The sequence below is a fragment of the Nothobranchius furzeri genome, chromosome 2, assembly GCF_043380555.1.
Source record: "Nothobranchius furzeri strain GRZ-AD chromosome 2, NfurGRZ-RIMD1, whole genome shotgun sequence".
NCBI lineage: Eukaryota > Metazoa > Chordata > Actinopteri > Cyprinodontiformes > Nothobranchiidae > Nothobranchius > Nothobranchius furzeri.
Genome location: NC_091742.1, coordinates 5,814,121 through 5,837,003, shown reverse-complemented (window position 1 = coordinate 5,837,003; position 22,883 = coordinate 5,814,121). Strand labels below are relative to the sequence as shown.

At 40.8% G+C, this 22,883-nt stretch overlaps 1 protein-coding gene across 2 annotated transcripts in view; it reads right to left on the bottom strand.

Annotated features, from left to right (window-relative positions):
* The window catches only part of fndc1 (fibronectin type III domain containing 1), a 41,273-nt gene that overhangs the window by 4,825 nt on the left and 13,565 nt on the right, over positions 1-22,883 (bottom strand). The window contains exons 4-17 of one of the 2 annotated variants that reach the window (XM_015947371.3): positions 18,348-18,593; positions 18,027-18,125; positions 17,819-17,936; positions 16,906-17,093; positions 16,331-16,438; positions 14,296-14,484; positions 11,794-14,205; positions 11,526-11,635; positions 11,248-11,359; positions 10,122-10,454; positions 9,559-9,633; positions 8,498-8,659; positions 6,476-6,712; positions 3,638-3,746 (exon numbers count right to left, since the gene is read on the bottom strand). In XM_015947371.3, coding sequence (XP_015802857.3) covers positions 3,638-3,746; positions 6,476-6,712; positions 8,498-8,659; positions 9,559-9,633; positions 10,122-10,454; positions 11,248-11,359; positions 11,526-11,635; positions 11,794-14,205; positions 14,296-14,484; positions 16,331-16,438; positions 16,906-17,093; positions 17,819-17,936; positions 18,027-18,125; positions 18,348-18,593 — 4,498 coding nt within the window. The remainder of the gene's footprint in view (positions 1-3,637; positions 3,747-6,475; positions 6,713-8,497; positions 8,660-9,558; positions 9,634-10,121; positions 10,455-11,247; positions 11,360-11,525; positions 11,636-11,793; positions 14,206-14,295; positions 14,485-16,330; positions 16,439-16,905; positions 17,094-17,818; positions 17,937-18,026; positions 18,126-18,347; positions 18,594-22,883) is intronic. The other variant, XM_015947372.3, reaches the window with a different exon arrangement.

Genomic DNA, 22,883 nt, shown 5'->3' with positions numbered 1-22,883 from the left:
CCTAAATGAGAGATGAGAAAGCAGTGCAGCTGCACAGAGATGATGTCATGCAAGAAGAGGCTAAAGGGAGAAAGTGAAGGTAGCCAGAGTGTAAAACCGGAGTTCAAAATCCTAAAGCCAGACAACTGAGACATTTAAAACTTCAGAGTTGAAAAGTGTTGCTGTAAAGGACACGTCAACAGTTACTGACATTATCCTTTTACACGCCAACATCAGTGCTGTATTCAGTATGTGTGCAATACCTTTTATGCTGTTTGTCTTTGGAAACTCGATTTTTTATTTTTATTCATTAATCTTGCCGAAGGTTACAGCAATAACCCCATTTATGTTACGTCCCCGACATGAGATGGTAAAATGTGAAGGATGGGGATAACATAAAATTTGGCGGAGGAGTTTAAAATGGGTTTATTTGTACAAAAAGGTATTAAAAACACAAGCAAACAGATGGCGAGCATTATTAAAATAATGCTAAACAAAAATACTAAAAAAGGTTAACATTAAAAGAGCAGTTACCAACATTAAAAACACCTGGTTAAAACTTAATAAAAGTTTCACCAAAACAGAAGGTGTTTCTAAATCCACAAAGTTGATAAAAGTTCTAAAACAATTCATTGACATAAAACACCTGGTTAAAACTTATGTTAAAACTTTTACTGGAACAGAAGGTGTTTTAAAAACGAAGTCAATAAAATTGCAACAAATGACGTTAACCTTAAAAACCAACGAACACAGTCAACACTAGGTGACATGCACAAAAGATCCATGTGGATCAGTCAGAGTTAAAACTACCAAAGTTACAGCTTTGTGTATTTACCTGTATTGTTTTTTCCTGTTCTCTAAGTGTACGTGCTGCTTTAAAGAGTGCATGTCCCCACTTTGGATTTAATAAAGTCTAGTCTACTCTTTTATTTGGCTTTTTAGCATGAGTTAAAGAACTATATAGGTCTATTGTGCATACGATGTATCAGAAAGACAGGAGGCTACACCAACCATTTAGCTATATTGCTATAAAAGAATGCGCTAGGAATAAATTTACATGACAAGATAAAAAGATAAGCGCCAGAGTAGAGTCTTAACAAGAACCCAGCACATCACTCCTATTTTTAAATCTCGACACTGGTTACCAGTAAACTACAAAATCCATTTTAAAGTGCTTCTACTAGTTTATAAATCACTCAGAGACATGGGACTGAGTCACTTTTAGGCTCTCCTTGCAGTATATACAGCCATCAGGGCTCTGAGATCCTCAGGAAACAGTCAGCTGGTGGAACCCCGGGTCAGAGCGAAACGGTGAAGCTGTTTTTAGCTGCTCTGCTGCACACAGATGGAATCAGCTTCCTCATGACCTCAATTGTGCCCCAACTTTAGTCACTTAAATCAAAATTGAAAATATTTATGTAATCCTCTGCCTTTGAATAAATGTTTCTTATGCTGGGTCTTTTGTATTGTATAGTGCTTTATTTTTACAGGGACTGTACAACAAAACATCATCACCATAAGCAACAGATGCAGTAAGGCTTCTGGCCTGAGGCTAATTTACAGCCCTTGTCCCTGGTTAGGCATTTATATCATTTATATCTTCTTTTACCAGCTCAGTGGCCTATTCGTATGAGTGTCTGCACTGAGAATGCGAGATTGTCGGTTCAAACCCATGATCGGTTCATACCAAAACCTTTAAAAATGGGATCTAAATCTATTTATTTGCTTATTTTAATAATGCTGCCATGCTGATTTGGCTGTTTTTGCTCCTGGACAGCACACTGAACTGCCTCTGTGTACGAAATGTGCTATACAATTAAAACTACCCCACCTTACAAATTATGACATGACTTGCCTTTTAAGAAGTTAATTAATTAGTTAAAGTCTCCATGGCAATATCAGCTGTGAGAGACAGGTCCAAACACAGTGACAAGCAGGTTTGAAAATCTTTAGGCGGAAGAGCAGGTGGATGAAAACGAATCTCTGCTCCAGCAGCAGCTCTCTTGGGTCCATGTTTCCATTAGAATATTCAGAAACCTGTGAAAATCCCTGACCCGTCTCTCGTAAGACATGGTTTTTGGAAACTCCAAGAGCAGAAAGGGACTGCATCGCTGAATAAGTATCAGATGTGGAGTGTTTACGTTCCACTCAACCCTCGATGGGGTTTTATAGCGTGTAACGTCACAATCAAATATGTTTTATTTGCCTCACGTTTTCAAGTTTAATTTCCACAGGTGAATAATTTCTCAGCTCTAAAGAATCTCACTCACAATTGACGTGCATCCAATTTTTTCTAGATGTGACCTAGCCTACATCTGTGTAATATGAGAAAAGAAATCTACGAGACACTTGATCAAACTTTGTGTCACACAGATGTCCTCTTATGCGTAATGAATCTTCAAAGTAAATGTATTAAAACTAGATCATTGCTTTTATGCCTTTTACTTCCTAAAGACCAAGTTCACTTTTTTCAACAAATTAGCAGTGGCCTAGTGTGAATTTTGGCCCAGTGACTCAGGCCCTGTCCACACGTAGCCGGGGATCTGCCAAAACGTAGATATTTTTCTACGTTTTGGCCTGTCATCCACACGAAAACGGAGTTTTTTCACACGAAAACGGATCTTTTTAAAAACTCCGGCCAAAGTGAAGATCTGCGTTTTCTCCGTTTTGGGTGTCTGCGTGTGGACAGACAAAACCGGAGTTTTAAGGTCTGCAACGTCACTTTCCGCGACAAAAAAATGCTGACATCACATGTGCGACCTGTGTTTACACTAGCCGACAGCATGGATGTCCTCAGAGCTGCGCTCGCTTTATCAATTGTCCAAGCGCTTTTTGCTTGTTTGTTTTTGCAAGCGGAATTACTGCTCCTTGCGGAAGACCACAGACGAAGGACGAGGTTAAGAACGGGGGAAGTTCTGCCACCTACAGGTCTGGCATGTCCTTAACAACGTATTTATCCGGGTACGTGTGGACAGTTTTTTTTTTTAAAACGAGGTGGTGTGGATGCAAGTTTTTGGAGGGGCGGATATTCGTTTAAAAAAAACCCGGCTACGTGTGGACTAGGCCTCAGTCTCTGTGGGAAAAAAAAGCTTTCCTCTTCCTGTTTCAGGATAGAGAAGTGAGCCAGGGCGGTGATAAGAACAGGGCAGGATTTAGAGTCTCACTCATTATTTCCTGATATTCAGACATCTCGCATCTGATTGGCTAACCGCAACACGACTCTACCAACGCCTCTATTTCGCAACGCTGATGATTTATCTCCACGAATAACACCCCGAAGGAGTTCTGCCATCTTGTGGAGTTGCTGATGCTAACGGTTAACCTCTACTAGCCGAGATGTGCTCTGTACAGCCGTCCCCGTCGCGAGTCAAGATGGGTGAGTCCGTGTTAATTTAGCAATGTGACGTGGAATGAACTGGCTTTTCCAATCCGAGAGTTTCCCTGTCTATTTTCCAATCACGGCTAATGCAGGAAACAGGTGTAGGAGACTCTTTTTACATTTAGCGTGAAACTCAGAGTGACCAATCATATTTCAAAAATAACAAGTAAAAAACAGTTGAACTTGGCCTTTAAAAACTGAAAACGAACTTTAGCCCTAGCATTGTATTGTGCATGAAGTGTGCAGCGCTGGGAAAAAAGCAAATACGGTGTGTGTTACCTGGAATTGGGTTTGAGATTCTCCACAGGCAGATGTGTCCCACTGGAAGCTCTGGTGGACCACCTGTTGTTAAGGACATCATCATATGATGCACTATGGACCATGTAGCCTTAATGGGAGTAATGCAAAAACAAACGGTAAGAATCACAGTAAAAAACTGTTTTTGAAAAGAGTTACATAATTTTTCACAGATGGTTTAAAAAAGCATCACCAGATTTATTTATTTTTAAATCTGCATCTCCTGCTTAAATCTCTCCAACCTGCCAGCTCCTCTTGCTGGTTTCCTCTTTGACTTCAGCCACGCAGACAAATCCTCAGATTCCAGAGAGGACTCTGAGGTCATGTGGCCTTTTAGCATTCATCCAAAAACTATGGAGACCAGCTCTTCCGCACATCAACCCATCAACCGTTTCTATTAGACTTTTGAGTTTTCTTTCTGTTTTTACTGGAGCTGCACCAACATCACTGGATGCTCACTGTGCAGAAGGGAAAGACAAGCTGTTCCTTCTCTCTGTCTCTCTCCATTTGGATGTTCATTCTTTCCTTTATTGTGCATTCTTAAACTGCAAGTTTCAAAAAGGCTCTCCGATTTGCCATCTGCATCTCTGCTTTGAACACTAAGGTTGACTTGCACCACGAGCCAAAAGCAATGCTTTGTGAAGAATTTTACCAGAACCTTGAAGGAAAAACTCATCTTGCATTATGATAAATGGGTCTTGGTTTCAGGTGAAAAGCACAGACAGCTGTTTTTATCCACTTGTTCAAAAAGCTATGGCCCACAAATTTCAAGGCATGGCTGTGCAAACACAGCTCGTCTTTGGATCCTTGAAAGCTGATCATTTTAACTTTCAAATGCATTGGGATTTATGTTATATTAACTCAACATAACATTTAAATAGTAATAAACAAGAAAATCTTTCCAACATGTCTTTGGATTGTGCAAACTCTGCACATTTTTTTTTAATTGAGAAAATAATTCTGGAAATTAGCTTGTGGAAAAAAAATATTATTGCATGAAATATGACAGTGTGACATGCCCTGACTCGGTTTTGTGTCTTAAATGAAGAAAAAAACACGGTGCCACAGCAAAACAAGCCAAATCAAGATTTAGAAATCTATTATTTCTGTTTCTAATAAAAAACAACTAAACGGTTCAAAGGAGAGGTTCAGACTAACTTATGAGAGGAGAGGAAAAATGAAAGACCGTAATGAAGAAAGCAGCCGTGACAGGATGGTGTCTGTTTTAAACATCAGAGGATGAAGCTGGACTTTGTGCTGTTCTTCTAAAAGAAGCACGGTTCTCCTCCTCGGGCCAGATTTCTTGTTTTGGGCTGTTTTCTTCAATTACCAATTTTCTGTAGATCGGTTTCTGGGTCAGACATTTTTCAGTTTTCCATGTGAAACAGTGGGAGTAAGCAACTCTTCCGTGAGTTCAGGGAGATTTGGGTTTTTCACAATAAACTTCTGGAGTGAGTTCTTAAAATGTGGGCCCAGAGAGATGCTGGTGAGATGTTAAACATACCTGCTGAACCACAATGAATGACAAACTGAGGAAACAGACTTTTTCAAGCTTTTCTGGGCTTCTGCTCTGAGAAAATCTTGGAGGCAGACACACTTTCAGCATACATGATATTCTGATAGCATTAAAGAGGAAAGATAGGATGTGAAACGTCTTGAAGCACCATCGCTTTTTCCAAAAATGTTCTTGCCTAACTAGCTTGCTGTGCAATGAACGCAACACTGCTTGGTCAAAGATGGTTTGAAATATAATGTGTTGGTAGGACTGGCTGGGAAACAAAAGCTGGCCGAGGCTTTCAGAAGTTCCCGGGCTGCACTGGTCCACTGCGGTCTAAGACCCACAAGGTTGCTGCTGTGAGGTTTGCTGAGTCTCTTCCTTTAGCAGCGTCGGTCCTGCAATCAGAAATCCGCAGTTCTGCTGCTCCATCCTCCTGGAGGCAGCTCAACAATGCGGGCGCCCAGCCACTCCTGTCTCGGGCCAGGAACAGCTGCTAGACACAGGTGGCCGCCCGCTCCTGTCTCCCGGGGCCACCTGGCTTCCATGCAAGGTTGTAGTTATGCTGGTTGCTGTGGAGCTTTCTAAGGGAGACCACAGAAACACTGCAGCTCTTTGAGTTGATGTTGCATCCGTTTGGAGTCATTCAACCACATGTGTCTCACTAAAAGTGCCCGAAAACCTCCGTTAGCTTCAGGTTAGCATGCAGCTAATGTCCCGCTGATCTCTGATCGTGGCGGAGGAGGGATTCTTGGATTGTCTGAGCATGACGAGACGTGACGCACCTAAAATGGTAGTGACACCGCACAGATTTGATGTTACCTCAAAATAGAGGAGAGAGAAATGGGTGGTCCTACGTCCAGCATATAGGTCTATGGTCTCGCCAAGCCGCCGCACTTTCCTGGGTCCTCCATTCTTTACGCTCTCTCGTATTTAGCAACAGAACAGCACTGGTGTGAGAGGTCCTCCGCTCAATAATATCAGAGAAGGAGAAACAGCCGGCTGCTACCATTTCAACTTTAGGACAAACTAACAGAGTCCCAAAAAATAAATAAATAAACGCACACAGTTTGGAAGTGTTCTGTGACCGTGTTTGCGTTCAAAACTTAGCTTGTTTGCAGATTTGTTATAACAGCCTTAATATGATAATAGTAATAGTTAATCATTTAATGTTGAACTTTTCATTTAAATATCAACATCTTATTTAGATTTTATTATTTTGTAGTTTTTTTTCAGTTATGTTCGGTGTGTTGTTTAAAAAAAGTTTAGTAAATAGCCTAACTATTTCCCTTTAGGTCCACTTCTTCTGGAAAATCATCTCTTACCTGACACCATATCATCTTTCAGAGGCCGGGCCCAGTCCAGAATGATGAAGGAGTGGCAACCCTCCATGGCGACCACAGTGAGGTTTTGAGGTTTGTTTTTGGGAGGCTGATTCTGATTTAAAGCCATGCTGTCCTTTTCTATGACGTCTCCCAGGATGTCAACTTGAAGGAACTCCAGTGCCTCCGTTAAGGAGCAGGGCGCACCTGGATCCTTCTGGATGTAGTTCACATACGGAGCTGGGGGCAGAATTTAAGTTATTATATTAGTAATACAAAAATCAAAATTTAGATTGCTGATGGTCAAAAGTCAAACAAGAGGTTCCAGGTCATAATAGGTTCAGTTCTGAATGTGTTCCAAGTCTGAACAGTGCCAAAAATATAAATATAGACTAAAAAATACAGAACAGGAAGTCTTTCATATAAGCCAGCAGACGCAGCTCACTTTGCTGAAGTCAGCGCCTTCAGCTTTTATGATTTCCATTTTTAACTGAGGAGAATAATAGCTCTCAGATGTTAATATGTGTGTATTTTCACAAGATAGTCCGTGATCTTTTGGTATCACTGCTTTGTTGGTTCTGGAACAAATGTTGCTACTTCTGATATTTTAATGAACCCATTGCCATATATTCCTAAATTTGAGAGTTTCGGGCAAAAATACACAGAAATGAGTGAAACGAGACACATTCAGTGTGTTTCCAACAGAAAAGTGGGGCCATTGCCCAAGAGCTTAATGCTCACACGGGTCCGTCTACATTCAGAAAGACCGAATCTAAACATACAAATGAGTTATTCCTGCCACCAATGAAAACAATAGCATATAATCCCGTCTTTGGCTTCATAAGGTCTAAGCAAAATTTGTTGTGCTTCAAAGGGAAATTTAACAGAAAAAGAAAGTAGAAAAATCAAGTTTCATGGAGAATGTGATCGTTAATCTGCAGGTTTGTCACAAAATAAATCAAATTTGGACTTTTTTTTTTTAAAAGAAAAGGAACTTGGTGTTCTTATTAAACAGAGATCTGTCATTCACATAACAGAAACCGAAGATCTGGGGTTGGAAACTCACAACCAACTTCTGGAAAAGATTAAACCAAACCAATAATATCAAGTTCTTTTGGAATCTTGGTCCTGCAAAACCCACCACGGTATAAACAGGATACGGATATTTGCTTTGCTATAAACATTTCTGGTGTTTCTGGTAAATATATGTTTAATATTTAAATTTCTGTCATTTTGGTTAATCTAGTCAAACTTCAAAACCAAACCCCTGCTTTAGCTTTGAAATGATGATGTTCAGATGCCGATCAGTCTTGCACGTGGAAACCAGATGAAGACTTGCTGCTACCGAGAAATTCTCTAATTTGTTTGTTTCTTTAATTCAGCTGCAATCATTTCACATTTTCACAGTGCTTCACTCAGCCTTCCACAGCACGGGTAAGAATCATACCTAGTAACCACAACCCATTGCATCCCAGCTTTGCTGTTTTACTAAGTATTATTTAAAGTACCAGTGTCATGTATTTCTCGCTGTATTTTAGGTGAAATGCATCACTCCTGACTCCAAGCTGTTTGCCATTTAAGCAGAAAAACAAAGCAGACCTAAATTGAACTACTGTATTTCTAATTAGTGTATTGATAAAGGCCAAAGGTCAAACATCACATTTGTGTGGATCAATAGATGCAACTCAACCTAGGCCAGAGAGAAGTTTGCATGAGTGGAAACTTGGCTTAATTGTTGTTTCCTATAAAACAGTGGATTATAAATTGGTAACATAAGCATGGAAAGAGGAGAAATCCAATTAATCTTTGGACTGCGGCTGTTGGTGACACCAAATTCCATGAAAACAGATTTTCAGCTGCAATCAACCCAAAATGTGTGCGTTCAAAACTTTTGCAAAACATTTTATATGAGCAGGCCTATTTGAGCATAAGAGAGTAGCAGACTGCAATATTTCTTCAACTGATGGATCACAGTGGATTAGCTTTAGCTTCCTTGATGTACATAAATTAAGGTGCATAGAGTACCTGTGAAGCGCTTCTTCCCACTGAGATCAAACTCGGATGATGGACCTCTGTTGGGTGATTGGTTGTGAGGCTCTGGAGTTGGGACCGTTGTGGTGGTAGAAGTAGTCGTGGTGGTGGTTGTGGTGGTAGTTGGTAACAAGGTGGTATGTACAAACATTTCTTCTAAAAAGCATACACATTAATGACAACTTGATGAACAGATTTACTATATATCCACCCTAACTTACTAATATGCTGTTGAGTCTTATTTCTCCTTGGCAATGGTCATGATTATTGTGTAGTGAGGGTGTCAGACTAGTTTAATTAAATGAGAACACATGCGCAAGCTCAATTTGAAAGGAGCTGATATTCAAAGATGTGCTTTTGCTGCCCATAGTTTCCATGTGTGACAATAGTTTCAAAAGTCTCCAAACCACACAAACATGTTGGGTCTCAGAGGGTGAAAATGATGAGCTCTTTCCTCTTTCATTGTGGTTTTAATCGCATCCTGCACCAGTGGACCTTGACATGACATCATAGTCCACACACAGACACACACATGCAACCAGCTCAGTGCAATGCTTGGAAAAATGCTAAAAAAATAATTTTTGATTCAGTATAACATTGCTAAAAAGAAAAAGAAAGGGTTAGAAGCAAAATACTCTTAAAGGAATCAATTTTTTTAATGCTAATGTTTCTGTACATTCAGTTAGTATTTGGTTCAAGCTTAAATCTTAAGCAAAGCTGAAAATAAATAGACTGAAATCATAAGGAACATCATTCTTTAGCTTAGCAATGTGAGGTTTTTGGAGTGGAAATGATTGAAAACAGCTGATAATGAAAATGATCCAAAACCACAGTAATGAACCAAGACCAAGCAAGCCCAACATCCAAAAGAAGAATCAACATAAAGACCACAGGCAGGAGCAAGGAGGGAGAGAAGGGACATAACTGGCAAGCTAATGGAATGAACAGATAAACAGTGCCTAACAGTCAGCGAACAATGGGCATGCAGTGCAGTTCGGTCTATCCCAGCGCTGTGGCGATAGACCAACTGGTCCAAAGCCAATCCCAGTCAATACCTTTCTCAAGAGCTAAAGCATCAGGCACCATCGACACTGTAGGCATGTGGTCCATTTCCATTCCTGAGGATTCTTCTGTCAGAGAAACAGAACAAGCTGTAGCATCAATTTCACAATTCCATTAAGGCTAATATTGCAACATCACAATAAAATGAATTGCATGACATTCTAAGTGCTTCAGGTGGTTCATTAACATTAAATTCTCACATGTTTCTGCTGTAACAACGTGTTTATGTGTATGTTTTGTGGTAACATCATTGACAGTATGTAGTGGACAGCACGGTGTGTGTAACCACAGCTAGCTCCCCCACGCAAAGACTCACACTTACACACTCACTAGATCGCAAAGTTATTTAGACAGTTATAAGCCTCTTTGGGAACCAACAGGAAGAACTCCCAAACTTAGCCCAGATGGTTATGAATACAACCGAGTTCATAATTATCCATGATTGTATGAGTGTTTATTTAACCGAAGCACTATAAAAAAAACCAATAACAAAACTTTTATTTTAGAGTTTTATCTTATAAAGTGTCATCACTCTTATATGAGTGTCATCTCTCACCTTCTGGATAACAGTCCAGAATTCCCTCTGGGTCAAGAATTGGATATCCGTATTCATCTGTTTTGGAGAAGGTTCCGGATGGACAGGTTGGGTACGGCAGCCCTGTGGTAAACTCCTCCGTTGTCCATTCAATGGTTGTTGGTTCAACAGTGGTAGTAGGAGCCTTTGTGGTGGTAACAACGGAGGTTCTTGGCCGAAGCAAGTCCAAACCAAGAACAGGTTTACCCCCAACTGTGAGAAACTTGTCTTTTGGGTTGATCACAGGTTGACTATCTCTGCCATGGCCAAACAGAGCGATGCCCTCCTGACTTACTAGGGGACTACCCATGTGGTCTGAGAAAGGTGATTGGGTAGCATAAGAAGGGAAAAGTTGATATTGATGACTTAATTCAAAGCATTGCACAAATTCAGGCTTGTGTTTTACAACCTATTAAAATAATGGTAAACAGTATAAACAACTTTTTCTATTGTTTAGCTAGCATTCAAACAGCTGCATAAATCTGATTAGATAGGGATGTCCCGATACAACATTTTCTCTTCCAATACAATATCGATGTTGCAGCCTTCAGTAATGACTGATACCGATATCAATCAGATACAATATCAGCACAAATCACACACACTTTTACCTTTTTCATAGTGTGGAATAGAGATGTAAGAAAATATTTATATGGCAATAAATGGCAATATTTATTTCCTGCAATACTATATCAAAATTCAAAAGCTGTGTTTCGAATTCTTGGAAGAATTTCCATGCAAACACTTTCCATTCTTTTGGTGGAATTCAAATGCCGACCACTAGTTGGCAGCAGTGTGCATTGGGTTTTGTTCCCACCACTGAAATGTAAATCCCTCTATTACGGTTCAAAAACCTCATGTTTAACACGCTATCAGTTTGAACTGTTTATTGAAATTTTCCTACATTAATTTCAGTATAAACAAATTTCTAATACCATCTGGCTGAATGTATCGCAATTTATTGTGAAATATTCTATCGTCTCCCCTGTATCGTGATATGTATCGTATCGCCAGAATTTCCCAATACACATCCCTAGTATTCTCAGATCTTCTGGTTTTCTATGTTTATATGTTACACAAATCAGATCACATGAATTAAGCAAATCACCAAAAATGGTGCGTCCATCTTCTCCGAGGACCACTCTCTTGGGCTTGCCTTGGGAGTCTTGGAGAACTTTCCCATCCTGGTTCATGAGGATTCCTCGCTCCAAGTCAATCACCTGAATAGACAAAAATGTTACTAATGTCACGAGACAATCTAGTCAGAAGATGTTTTTCTAATTATTCTCTTGAGGACTTAGATATCAGTTTAATGACTAAAAAATAGGAAATTTGAAAATCTCATCTTCTATGAGTATGCACATTTTGATTAAAGCCATTTATTACCCATTTGGATCCGTCAGGCCCAGTGATGAACTTCTGCCCAGAGGCCTTGCTAGTTCCACGAGACGAAGTGATCTCTTTGTCAGTTAAATTGGACTGTCCAATTTTACCAGCTGTCATAGATTTAAGGCATGATGTTACAATTCATTTGAATTCAATATCACACAGTTAAAAACAATGACATTTTAGTTCATGGAGGTATCAGTGCCTATAGCATAAAACTGAATTTGTCAGCAGCTTTTAGTCATATGAACATACCAAACGACTTTACCGTTTCCGTTGCTCGGTTTGAATCCTCCGCCGTTGTTTGGTTTCCCTCTAATGATGGGATATCGTGACCTAGTCCCTTGAGTTCTCAAACTATCTCTAGATGTAGATGATGCTGCATGGGAGTTACCACCCCATGTCCTTGTTGCTTTAGAATCACTACTTGCATCCTGCTCTGAGTTTAAAACTGGCTTGGGAACATTTACAGAAGAAGAGGAATCAAAGGAGGATGACGTTGCACCACCCAGTCGAGAGTTCTGCACCTGTCTGACAGGAAGCCTCGAGCCACCAAACTGTCTGTTGGTGAGAAGGGAAGAGCGCACCCTTCCATTCATCCCAACGCCAAAGCGGCGCTGACTTGAATTGACTCCTGTAGAAGTCCTGGATGAAATGTCTCTTGTGTCCACTTTCTCATCATCTCCATTCCTGTGGACAACTAAAGTAGATGTAAAGTTTGTGTGGGCTGCTTTGTGATCTGGAATTTTTCCATTCCCTTCTCTAACCCTTGTGCTGAGATTTTCCTTATTATGATCACCACTATTTGAGATTTCTTTATGGATGGGATCACCAGTAGGTTCTCTAAGTGGGTTGGAGCCAGACTTGAAAGATGTAGAAGTTGCAGAAGATGAAAAAATAGGAGGATTCCTAGCGTCACTAGTGTCTGTACTTGGATTGTTTAAAGCAGGCTTAACTGTACTCACTCCAACACTATTTTTCGATGAGTCATATTTGGATGAAGTCCTCAGGTCTTCTTTGGTTTCTTGCTTTAAAGATACTCCTGAAGTACCTGTAGCTCCTGGGACTTTTGTGGGTGCTCCTACCAAAAGTGGTCTACCAGCCCCAACAGATGATGAAACCCAATTTGTCCAAGGGGTCCTCCCATTCTGCCTTGTAGTTGATGTCCTTGTGCTCGTGCTAAATTTACCCGGGTAACGACTTGCCAGCCAGGGAAATTTTTCAGCAAACGAAGAGCTGATTCTAGTACGAGAAGATATAGTTTTTCTATTAGTGGTTTCGACTTTTCTTTTGTCCTCATCTTCCTCTTTGACGTGGTCTTTAGAATTTAGAATTTGCTCTTCATGTTTGGGTTCTGTGTGTTCTACATGTTTATATATCATGTCTCCATTACCCTCCCTGAACGATGCCCTTCCGTCCAGTGATGCATGTGAGCTCTGTGCGGTATGTAACGTTGCTGAGCTGTGAGATGTTCTTCGTGGAGCTGATTCAGAGGCACCTTGTGTGTCTACAGTCGATCGGTGGCTTGTACTGCTCTGTGAAGTAGATGAAGTAGATGAAGTATCTAGTGACGTTTTTGTACCATGAGACCCAGGCAGTGATTGGTCTGAATCATTTGAATCAGATGTTGCATGACTGTCTAAAGAACTTCTTGAAGGTGACCTTGTTGGATCTAAACCATCTGATGTTTCATGGTGTTGTGTTCTTTCTGGTAGGGTGGACTGAGATTTGGCTGAACTAAGTGTGTTTAGTGTGACTTGGCTCTGGGTTCTGATTGGTTTAAACTGTGTGTTCACAGTCGGTTTGTGGCCATTAAGCAATCGAGTGAAATTCCCTCTAAACAAAATTCCAGGTTGCCTCCGGCCAAAACCATATTTAGAACCAGAACTACTGCTACTTTCTGCTGAAGATGAGCTTGTGCCTACCGGTGTAGCGCCTGTCTTATGTGAACTGATGTCTTTTTGACCCGTAGAAGATGATTTTACTAGTGTTGTGTTGGACTTATTGTAGATGTTTCGTGTTTCGGGATATGTAATGTCTACATGGTCCTTTCTACTCACTGATACATCTTGAGTATGTGAGGAAGAGAATGATGAGGTGGTGGACGGGGATGATGAGGATGAAGAGGAAGTATCCTTGGATCCAGCTTTTTGATGGACCCTGATCTTTACTGGCCTTCTGTTTGGCCGTTTAGGACTTTGAAGCACAGGTTTGGTTGGGGAGGGTGTGAAAACTTTAAGGCTGGGGGTTTCAGTGCTCAATGGTTCTTTAATAAAATCAACTTCATCCTCGGATAAAAGGGAGACATCATTGTCAAGTTGTTCCGGCTCTGGTACAACTTCCATTGTGGTTGTCTCTTCTGCAGGAGGTGGGGTTGTAGGTACTTTGTCATGTTCCTGTTCTTCGTCTTCTTTTGCTCTTGGTCTGGTTGAGACTCTGTTCACTCCATTCCTGACTGAGCCTCGGACAGAAGAGAAGATACTGTGATAGGAACGTGTCTGTGAAAGTGGACGTGCACGCCTGCTGGCATTTGAAGCGTGGTGTGACTTAGGGGTTGTGGTTGGTTCCTCTGGTTTTTCTTTTGACTGAAAGTTGGGATTATCAGTATCTTGCTTGGAAGAAGGGTGGGTGGTCCTCTGGGTGTCCTTGGACTTTGAAAAGGAAGAGGTAGCTCTGTTGGCTGGCAAATCAAAACACTAATTATAATAATGGAGGTGTGTAGCCTTCAAATTTACAGATACACATTATGTGATCAAAATCCAATGCTTACCTTGTGGCATGGCAACGCTGAATGCCTTGCTTTGTGGTCCCATCCCTCTCCTGTTAGTGGCTCTTATTTTGAAAATATAACGTTCTCCTTGGGTTAGGCCATCTATGGTGGCCGTAGTGGTGCTGCCACGGTATGTGACACTTTTCATTCCAAATGGTCTCATAGCAGGGGCATAAGACAAGATGTATTCTGTGTGGAAGTAAAACATAATCATTATGGAGAAATAGTAACCAAGCATCTTTATTTTAATGCCTATAAAGCTGGAGTACCAAATCCTGGTCCTGGAGGGCCGGTGTCCAGCAGATTTAGTGGTTTTTCTGCTCCAACACACTTGATCAGTGGTCGAATCACCTGTGCAGCAGCTCATCAAGCTCTGCAGAAGCCTGTCAATCTGCCGCTGATTGAAACCATGTGTGCTGAAGGAGGGTTAAAACTAAAAACGGCTAGATACTAGCCCTCCAGGAGGATTGGACACCCCTGCTATAAAGCACAGAGTTATAAAACTGTGCCAAAAAGCTTGTATCTTTAAAAGACACACTATGCAACTTTTTCACATTTTTATTCATTTTCTTGAGCCAGTATGTGCTAAAATGACCCTTTACAGGTTTAATGAAATGTCACTAAGAGCAACCCCTCACCCCTCCTCCCTCTGTGGCCAGAATCCCACACTTGCAACTTCAGAGTACCAGTCCAGTCCCCGATGGACTCAAAAAAGTGGAGCTGACATGCCTGGAGCTGCAGTCTGCTTCCAACATACTTCCTGCATGTTTTAAGTTGTGAACACAGCTGAATTGTTTGATTTAGTGATGAACCGCTCCTGTAGACACTAATGAATGATGAGGAGACATTTCAGTAGTTAGATTAAGGTGTTAAAAAGATGAACGCGCAGTGAAGAGATAAGTTTCACTTATGGTTCTGCTAACGGCCAAAACTGCATAGTATCCCTTTAAAGTGACATTGTGTATTTTTACCATTAATCTCTGGAAATATCCATCAAAATGTTGTTGAAAATGAGTAAAATGATGTTCAGTCTTTGAAAAATATTGGCGGCTTCATAAGGTTTAACCATAAAAGTCGGGTCTAAAGAACAAAGGGTGTGATGTGTCATATTGAACGCCATGTTTCTTTCTGGCTGGCTCAAAGTCCTGTGCCTGTCAACTACATCACAGTAGAGGCTGGGACTAATGGAAGCTACGTTGCCACATTTGAAAACACTTAGACAGTAAGCATTTAATAACAAAACTGCTCAACTCTTTCCAAAACCTATGTGACAGAATGTAATCGAATATGTGGTATTGCCATAGTATAACGTCATAAACAGGCGCAGGACCCCGAGAAGATCCGGAAACTATGCCAGAAAACTACAATCGGCATTGAATTCTCACGATGAAATTAACTGAAGGACCATCAAAATCTGAGGAGTCACGCCAAGGTTGCATGCTTTCCGATCCACAGGTAACATTTATTGTAATGTTATTTTAAACTAGCGACAATCATGGCGATATGGCGTAAAAATACCCTGAAATGTATATACTGCCCCCTATTGCCAGGAAACTAAACACTGTAACTTTAAGGTGCTACTGAGCCAGGATTCTCTGGAGGTTTCTTCCTGTTAAAAGGGAGTTTTCCTCTCCACTGTCGCTGCATGCTTGCTTAGTATGAGGATTGCTGTAAAGTCACTGACACTAGTCAGTGACTCGATGCAATTTGCTAGGTTCCTTATAAAGGAAACTTTTTTTCTGATTGGCTTAATGAACTGACCTGTATTGGAACACTTATTATGTGAAGTGCCTTGAGACGACACTTGTCGTGATTTGGCGCTATAGAAATAAACTTGAATTGAATTGAATTTAATTAAAAAGACAAACGCAGAGTGAGGAGATGTCTTGCTTTTGGTTTGACTAACAGAGCCAAAACTGCCTAGTATCACTTTAACAAATCAGAAAAATAAGAGGAACTGTATAAAACAGACAGTATAGTATTTCCGTATGTATTTTTTTAGGTACTGGTTTAGCTTTAATCTTTCATTCCTTACCTCTTATTCGGCCATTTGGTTCCTCTGGAGGATCCCAAGTTGCAGTGACAGCAGTTCCCTTTCCTCGTAATGGCTTGACCTCGAAATTTTCAGGTGGTCCAGATGGTGCTAGCAGTGAAAGGAGAGCAACAATGAATAGAAATTCAGAAAAAAGCAGCAGTTGGATAAAAGTAACAGCATATACAAAGTATTAAAGTTTCAGGAAAGTGTTGCTCTAGTCATGTAGAATAAGAGTAGGGACTCTTGTGCCAAAATTTCTTCAACAGAGCAAAGTACAGCTGCCATAAACTGAAAGAAACTATCCCATGACAATTTGTATGAAGCTGCAGATGGAGATCTGAACTGGGGGCCAGGCTGTAAATTTTGACATACCAATGAACCACAGCTCAGGAGCTCCTGTGACATAGTAGAACAGCTCCAATCATGAGGGAGCTGCAGCCAAAAATATATGCATCACATGGGAGTTATAGGTGCTGATTGTAATGAGGTGTGGCATAAAGAAATAAGTAGGGAAGGCTTAACAGGAGGGGTCATGCAAGAGCAAATGTTTTTCAGCACACAGAGGCAGTACATACCCGACTCAGGAGTCCTCTGAAATACTGAGACGCTCCACTTGCTGTGTTTTTCTCCCTGAGAAATTCTGATGGAGAACTCGTACATGCCGTCAGCAGACAGGGTGTCGATCATCATTCTCCTCTGGGTGCTTTCTTTGTACTCCCAGCGTGCTGATTCGCCTTTTTCCCTGAACTTAACTGTGTATGATCTAAGTTCAGAGGAAAAACAAAGGTTTTATTTGAAAACAACTCTTGTTTTAAAGGTGTGGTTCACTTAAAAACAATATTTTTATGTTTTTTTTTCTGATTATAATCAGCCACTCTGAGTTTTTCCAAGCAGGCTGAACATGAAAAATGTCTGCTACACCTATGCATTAGCGTCTGATAGATGATGAAACTCTAGGATTTGAAAAGCCTGGCAGATCTACGTCACACTTCACCTAACCTTCATGGATTCACCCATCTTGACTTGTGACGGGGAAGGCTGTTGAGGTTTTAACATCCGGGAATCAGCAGACAACGCCCCGACTAGTAAATGCTAACCATTAGCATTAGCAACACCACTACAAAGAAAACTTCTCTAGGCTTGCGTTATTTGTGGAGATAAAACATCCACATTACAAGTCAGTGTTAGAGTCACATTGCTGTTATCCAATCTGAGGTGAGATGTCTAAATATCAGGAAATAAAAGTCCAAATTGTGCAGTCTGCTGCCACTTGACAGTGCTGATCCAAGCAATTCTGGGCTTTTTTTGCCCTGAGTACAGCTTGCAAGGCATTCATTCCTACCAGAGACCACTCAAAATTATTGATTAAACAATTATTCCACACCTTTAAACACAGCCTCTTTATGTGTACCTTAAATTCTCTTTAGTTATTTTATTAGATGAAGCACCTACATACTTCTCCAGCAGAGTCCTTCAGAAAAGTCCTACCTGGATGTCCCTGGGTCAACCTTTCCCATCTCAACAGCAGGGTCAACCCAGGAGATCAGGACAGACTTTGGAGACATGACCCTGACACTGATGTCCCGGGCTTCGTATTCAGGTGGCTCTGCACAACACACGTACAAAAAGACATGACAACAAGGTCTGAAGTGACTCTGTAAAGGTTAACGTTGTTCTTAAAATGAGTGTTGGGTACCTGGGATTTGGGTTTTGGTGGTGACTGCTCGGTTGGAGGGTGCGCTCTGGCCCTGGGCCTTCTGTGCCTGCAGTGACACCACATGAACGGACTCAGACGCTACGAATAGAAAAGGATACCAGGCACGGCCAGGGTTTACACTATGGACACTAAAGATCGTCCAAACAAAGTATGTGCTTATAGCTAACATATTTGTAATGTACAGCCTCTTATTTATCAAATCTAAAGTTGTTTCTGATGCTCTGATGTGAGCCAACCACAAATATATATTTTTGCATACGAATAACTGATGATTAGAAAATGAGATGTTGGCTTTCTTACAGATTTTTGGTGTGTATCGGTTTCTCTGGTCAGCCTGAGGTTTGGTTTGGTGTTGACGTCTTCTCTCTAGAGGCGGAGCTCCTTCCACAGCTCTCTCCGGCTGCCTAGGACCAGATGAGGACTGTGGTGCTCTCCTGTGAGTCCTGGTGAAGGTCGCACCAGCAGGGTGAGCTGTTCTGTCCACCCTCCTTGTTCTCCATGCACTAGAGCGATTTCTGGCTGTGGTTTGAGAGGACTTCAACAACCCTGTTGGCCAAAGGAAGCACAGTTTAGTTGATGTTATTTTATGTCCTCGTAATTCATATTTGAACTGATGTGTGCATTTCCGGCCTTTGGGGCCTTGTTGAAACTCAACTGCTGTGGAAAACGTTTGCACATAACCATCCCATTCATAACACATTTGCTGATAAATAATCTAATTCCAATTGCAGTGATTGTAAACAGAGTCATTTAATTTGGGGGAAAACACACAAAACATACAAAACATATCTGGATTCAATTTTTAAATTGCAAAAAAGAGCTATTAGAATAATAAATAAAGCTGGATATAGGGAGTCCACAAACCAATTTTTCGTAGGATCAGCTATGTTAAAATTTAAGGACATTATATATCTTAAAACTTTAGAAATGATGTATAGAGTGGTGAAAAAGAATGTTCCAATTTGTATTTTAAGTATGTTTAAATTAAGAGATGGAAAATATGATTTGAGGGGGTCTTAAATGTTTGAAATACCTAAAGTGAGAACTAATGCGAAGTATAGATGTGTGTCGGTTTTGGGAGTGAAGTTATGGAATGGACTTAATGATGAACTGAAGATGTGTTATTCTTTGTCGTTTTTCAAGAAAATTTTAAAAAATTGCATCTTCCAAAGTTATAGAAACTTAGTTTGATGTCCAACCTTGTGTTGATTTGATTTCTAGATTTATCATTGTTTTTTCTTTAAATGTTATGCACCTTAGCTATCAGCCTTGGTTAAGGATTTGATTATGTCTGTGGGAGTTAAGGATAGGCTAATTATAAGCCACTAGGCTTCAACCTATTCCTTTTTTCGGTTGCTTGATTACTTTTATGTAAAATTGATAAATTGTTGTTGTTGACCGAAAAAAAATATCTATCTATCTATCTATCTATCTATCTATCTATCTATCTATCTATCTATCATCTATCTATCTATCTATCTATCTATCTATCTATCATCTATCTATCTATCTATCTATCTATCTATCTATCTATCTATCTATCTATCTATCTATCAGGAAAAGGCAACGTTTTGGAATTGCAATGTGTCCCCCATCGTCCTTTCCAAGTTCTGGTGTTCTGCTTTGAGTCCAATTCTAGTAGTCGCTGCACTTTTGACAATCTCTCAGACGCCGATTATGAAACAATTAACTGTTTCATGACGGGGATCATATGGCTGATGAAGCAATGAACAATGGCGGAGCCAGAATAAAAGTATTAAGTCCATTTCACCCTTCCATTCTTTTATTCCTCTCACACAATTTCTCATGATTATTATGTGACAAAAAGAAACTTTCTAGTTTCTGATTAAGCAGAGGAAAGCTCAGCTGGGTGAGTCAGCTGACAAGGTGAGAGTGATAAAAACCTAAGAAATTACCAGGGCGAAATGCTGTGATGTAGTTTTCTTTTCCCTTAGACCAGCTGAGATTATATGTCCTCTTTGGTTGTGGATTTGAAAAGAAGTATGAAGAAATTTCAGCTGTTTTTGTGAAAAGAAAATGTAAAAAGGAACAAAGAAAATTACAAAGAAATAATTTGCTGCAATTGCTTCAGCTTGTGGTCCCACCAACATTGGCACCCCTCAAGGCTGTGTCCTCTCCCCTCTTCTATTCTCCATGTGCGCCAGCGGTTGCACCTCCATCCACCAGTCTGTGAAGCTGGTCAAGTTTTCAGATGACACCACCCTTATAATAATAATAATAATAATAATAATAATAATAATAATAATAATAATAATAATAATAATAATAATGCATTGAACTTATATAGCGCTTTTCAAGACACCCAAAGATGCTTTCACACACTCACATTCACACACTGCTAGCGATGGTAAGCTACTTGTAGCCACAGCCGCCCTGGGGAGGTCTGACAGAGGCGAGGCTGCCATTGGGCGCTGTCGGTCCCTCTGACCACCACTAACACAGGCAAGTTGGGTGAAGTGTCTTGCCCAAGGACACAACAGCAGGATACCCCTGGCGGGAGCTGGAATCGAACCCATGACCCTCCGATCATGAGGCAACCCGCTCTACCACCTGAGCTACTGCTGCCCTTATCAGCCTTATCTCAGACGGGGATGAGTCCGCTTACAGGAGGAAGGTGGAACATCTGGCATTCTGGTGCAAAAACAACAACCTGAATGCATAGAGATGATTGTGGACTTCAGGAGAGTGTAAGCTACACTGCCCCCCCCCCCCCCCCCCCCCTTGTCAAAACGGCCCAGCAGAGGATGTTCTTCCTACCAATAGCTTAAGAAACTCAGAATGCCAACAATGATAATGGTCTATCTAATTCTACACGTCCATCGTCGAGTCCATCCTCACCTCCGCTATCATTGTGTGGCACCCGGGGCCACTGTGATGGACAAACAGACTACAGCATGTCGTGCATTCAGCAGATCTCATCTGTTGCAGATCTCATCTGTCCACAACATGCACACCTCCATGGCTCTGAGGTGTGTTACAGCTGACATCACTCATCCTGGCCACTGTCTTTTCAAACCATTCCATTTGAGCAGGAGGTTCAGGTCAATCTGGGCAAGAACCTTGCACCACAAGGACAGCTTCTTTCCCCTTCTCTCTTATGTTAAATATTTATTGTGAATAATGCATCTGTATGTCTGCACTGTTCCAACAAAGCGAATTCCTGGAAACGTGAGTCTCACTATTTGGCAATGAAGCTAATTCTGATTTTGACTCAACTTGGACAAAACTTTTGTCTGTCTTTGGCCTTTATTTCTTCTTTTTCTTACCAACAGTTGAGAAAACTCCTTCACTTCAAAGAGCGATGAGTGATGATTTAACCTCTTCTTAAAATCACTGTTTCCTAACCTCAAGTCTTTAGGAGAACAACAATTAATGCATCATGCTTTAAGGAAAATTGTGTAAGATGTGTCCAAGTCAATTAGATCATATTTTCTTGTGCTGTTTTTAATCAAATTTAGCAATATTTGAATTTAGGTCGAGTCAAACTTTACTTTTTTTTTCTTTTTGATCCCTTTGAAAACCTTTCACTGTGCACATTGGTTCTAAAACCCAAGCCAAATAACCCCACACTCCTGATGCTGGATCTCCTGTCGGTGGCTCAAGATGCTTTTAGGTTGGTCTGCAAACTAACATGCATACATTCCTCTGGGTGACTACTCTGCCTCGGGGAACTCAACCACTTTCAAGATTTATGCTCTGTCACTATCTCTGAATTCCTGTTTCAACACTCTACTCACAAGTTTGGATTTCATAGCTAACTGCTCATGTTACTCACCAAGTGTCTTCAAGTTCAAGTATCTTGGTGTTTTGTTCACCAGTGACTGTAGGAAGGTGTGAAAGATGGGCTCACCAATGACCGTGACAGTTGGATGAGGACCAATTGGATGAGATCCAGATACAATTGACCAAATGAGTGTCCTCTGTAGGGTCATTGGGTTCAGTCTTGGAGATAACATGAAAAGAATCATCTTGAGCCACTTGGGTGTTTGGGGCATCTGACTAGGATACCTCCTGGTCACCCAACTCTGGAGATTTAGGAGCTGGAACAAGGCCAATGGAAGGGCCGTATGTCCTCTACATCCTGGGATTCCCTAGGAAGAGCTGGAGTGTCACTAAAGAAAGAGATCCATGGGCTTCTATGCAGCATCAGCAATGTCTGTGACCTTGGATAAGTGGGCTACAGATGGACCTACGGAGATGGCAGGTTTTCCTAGAATCAAAATAATCAGTAGCAACAGGTTTTACAGAAGCCTAGAGGTACTTTCATGATGCCAGCTTAGAAATAAGTGAAATATCTGCTTTAAGACGGAGTTAAGTAGTCACTGCGTTCAACATGAAAAATTAGTTTTTCCTGTGATCATTGTCTTCTAAATCACAATTGAATAAAAGTAGTACTTATAAGATATCTGGAAAAGGATGCTGAGAACTAATTCCAAATGAAAATATGATCAACCATCCCTGTTATTGATCATTATCTATGAAAACAAGCTTAGCTTATTCTGAGATGAAGTGAATAATCCTTGTGTGACTATTGGCTCAAATTCTCATCAAACCACTTCCAGATGGAGTATTAGGATTAGTACTTTCATCAGAAACCTGCAGCATCCACTCATATATGACTACTGCCCTCTGGTGGAGGATCCACAGGTGGTCAATTTCTAAATAGATTATCATATATGTCATATATTTCTACCTGAATCCTCTTGCAAAGGCTTACATCATGGCCCGGCCGCTCCGGTCATCACAGGATCGTCGGCTAGCAGTGCCTACACCACGCTCAGGACAATCCAGACTCTTCTCACGCATCGTTCCACA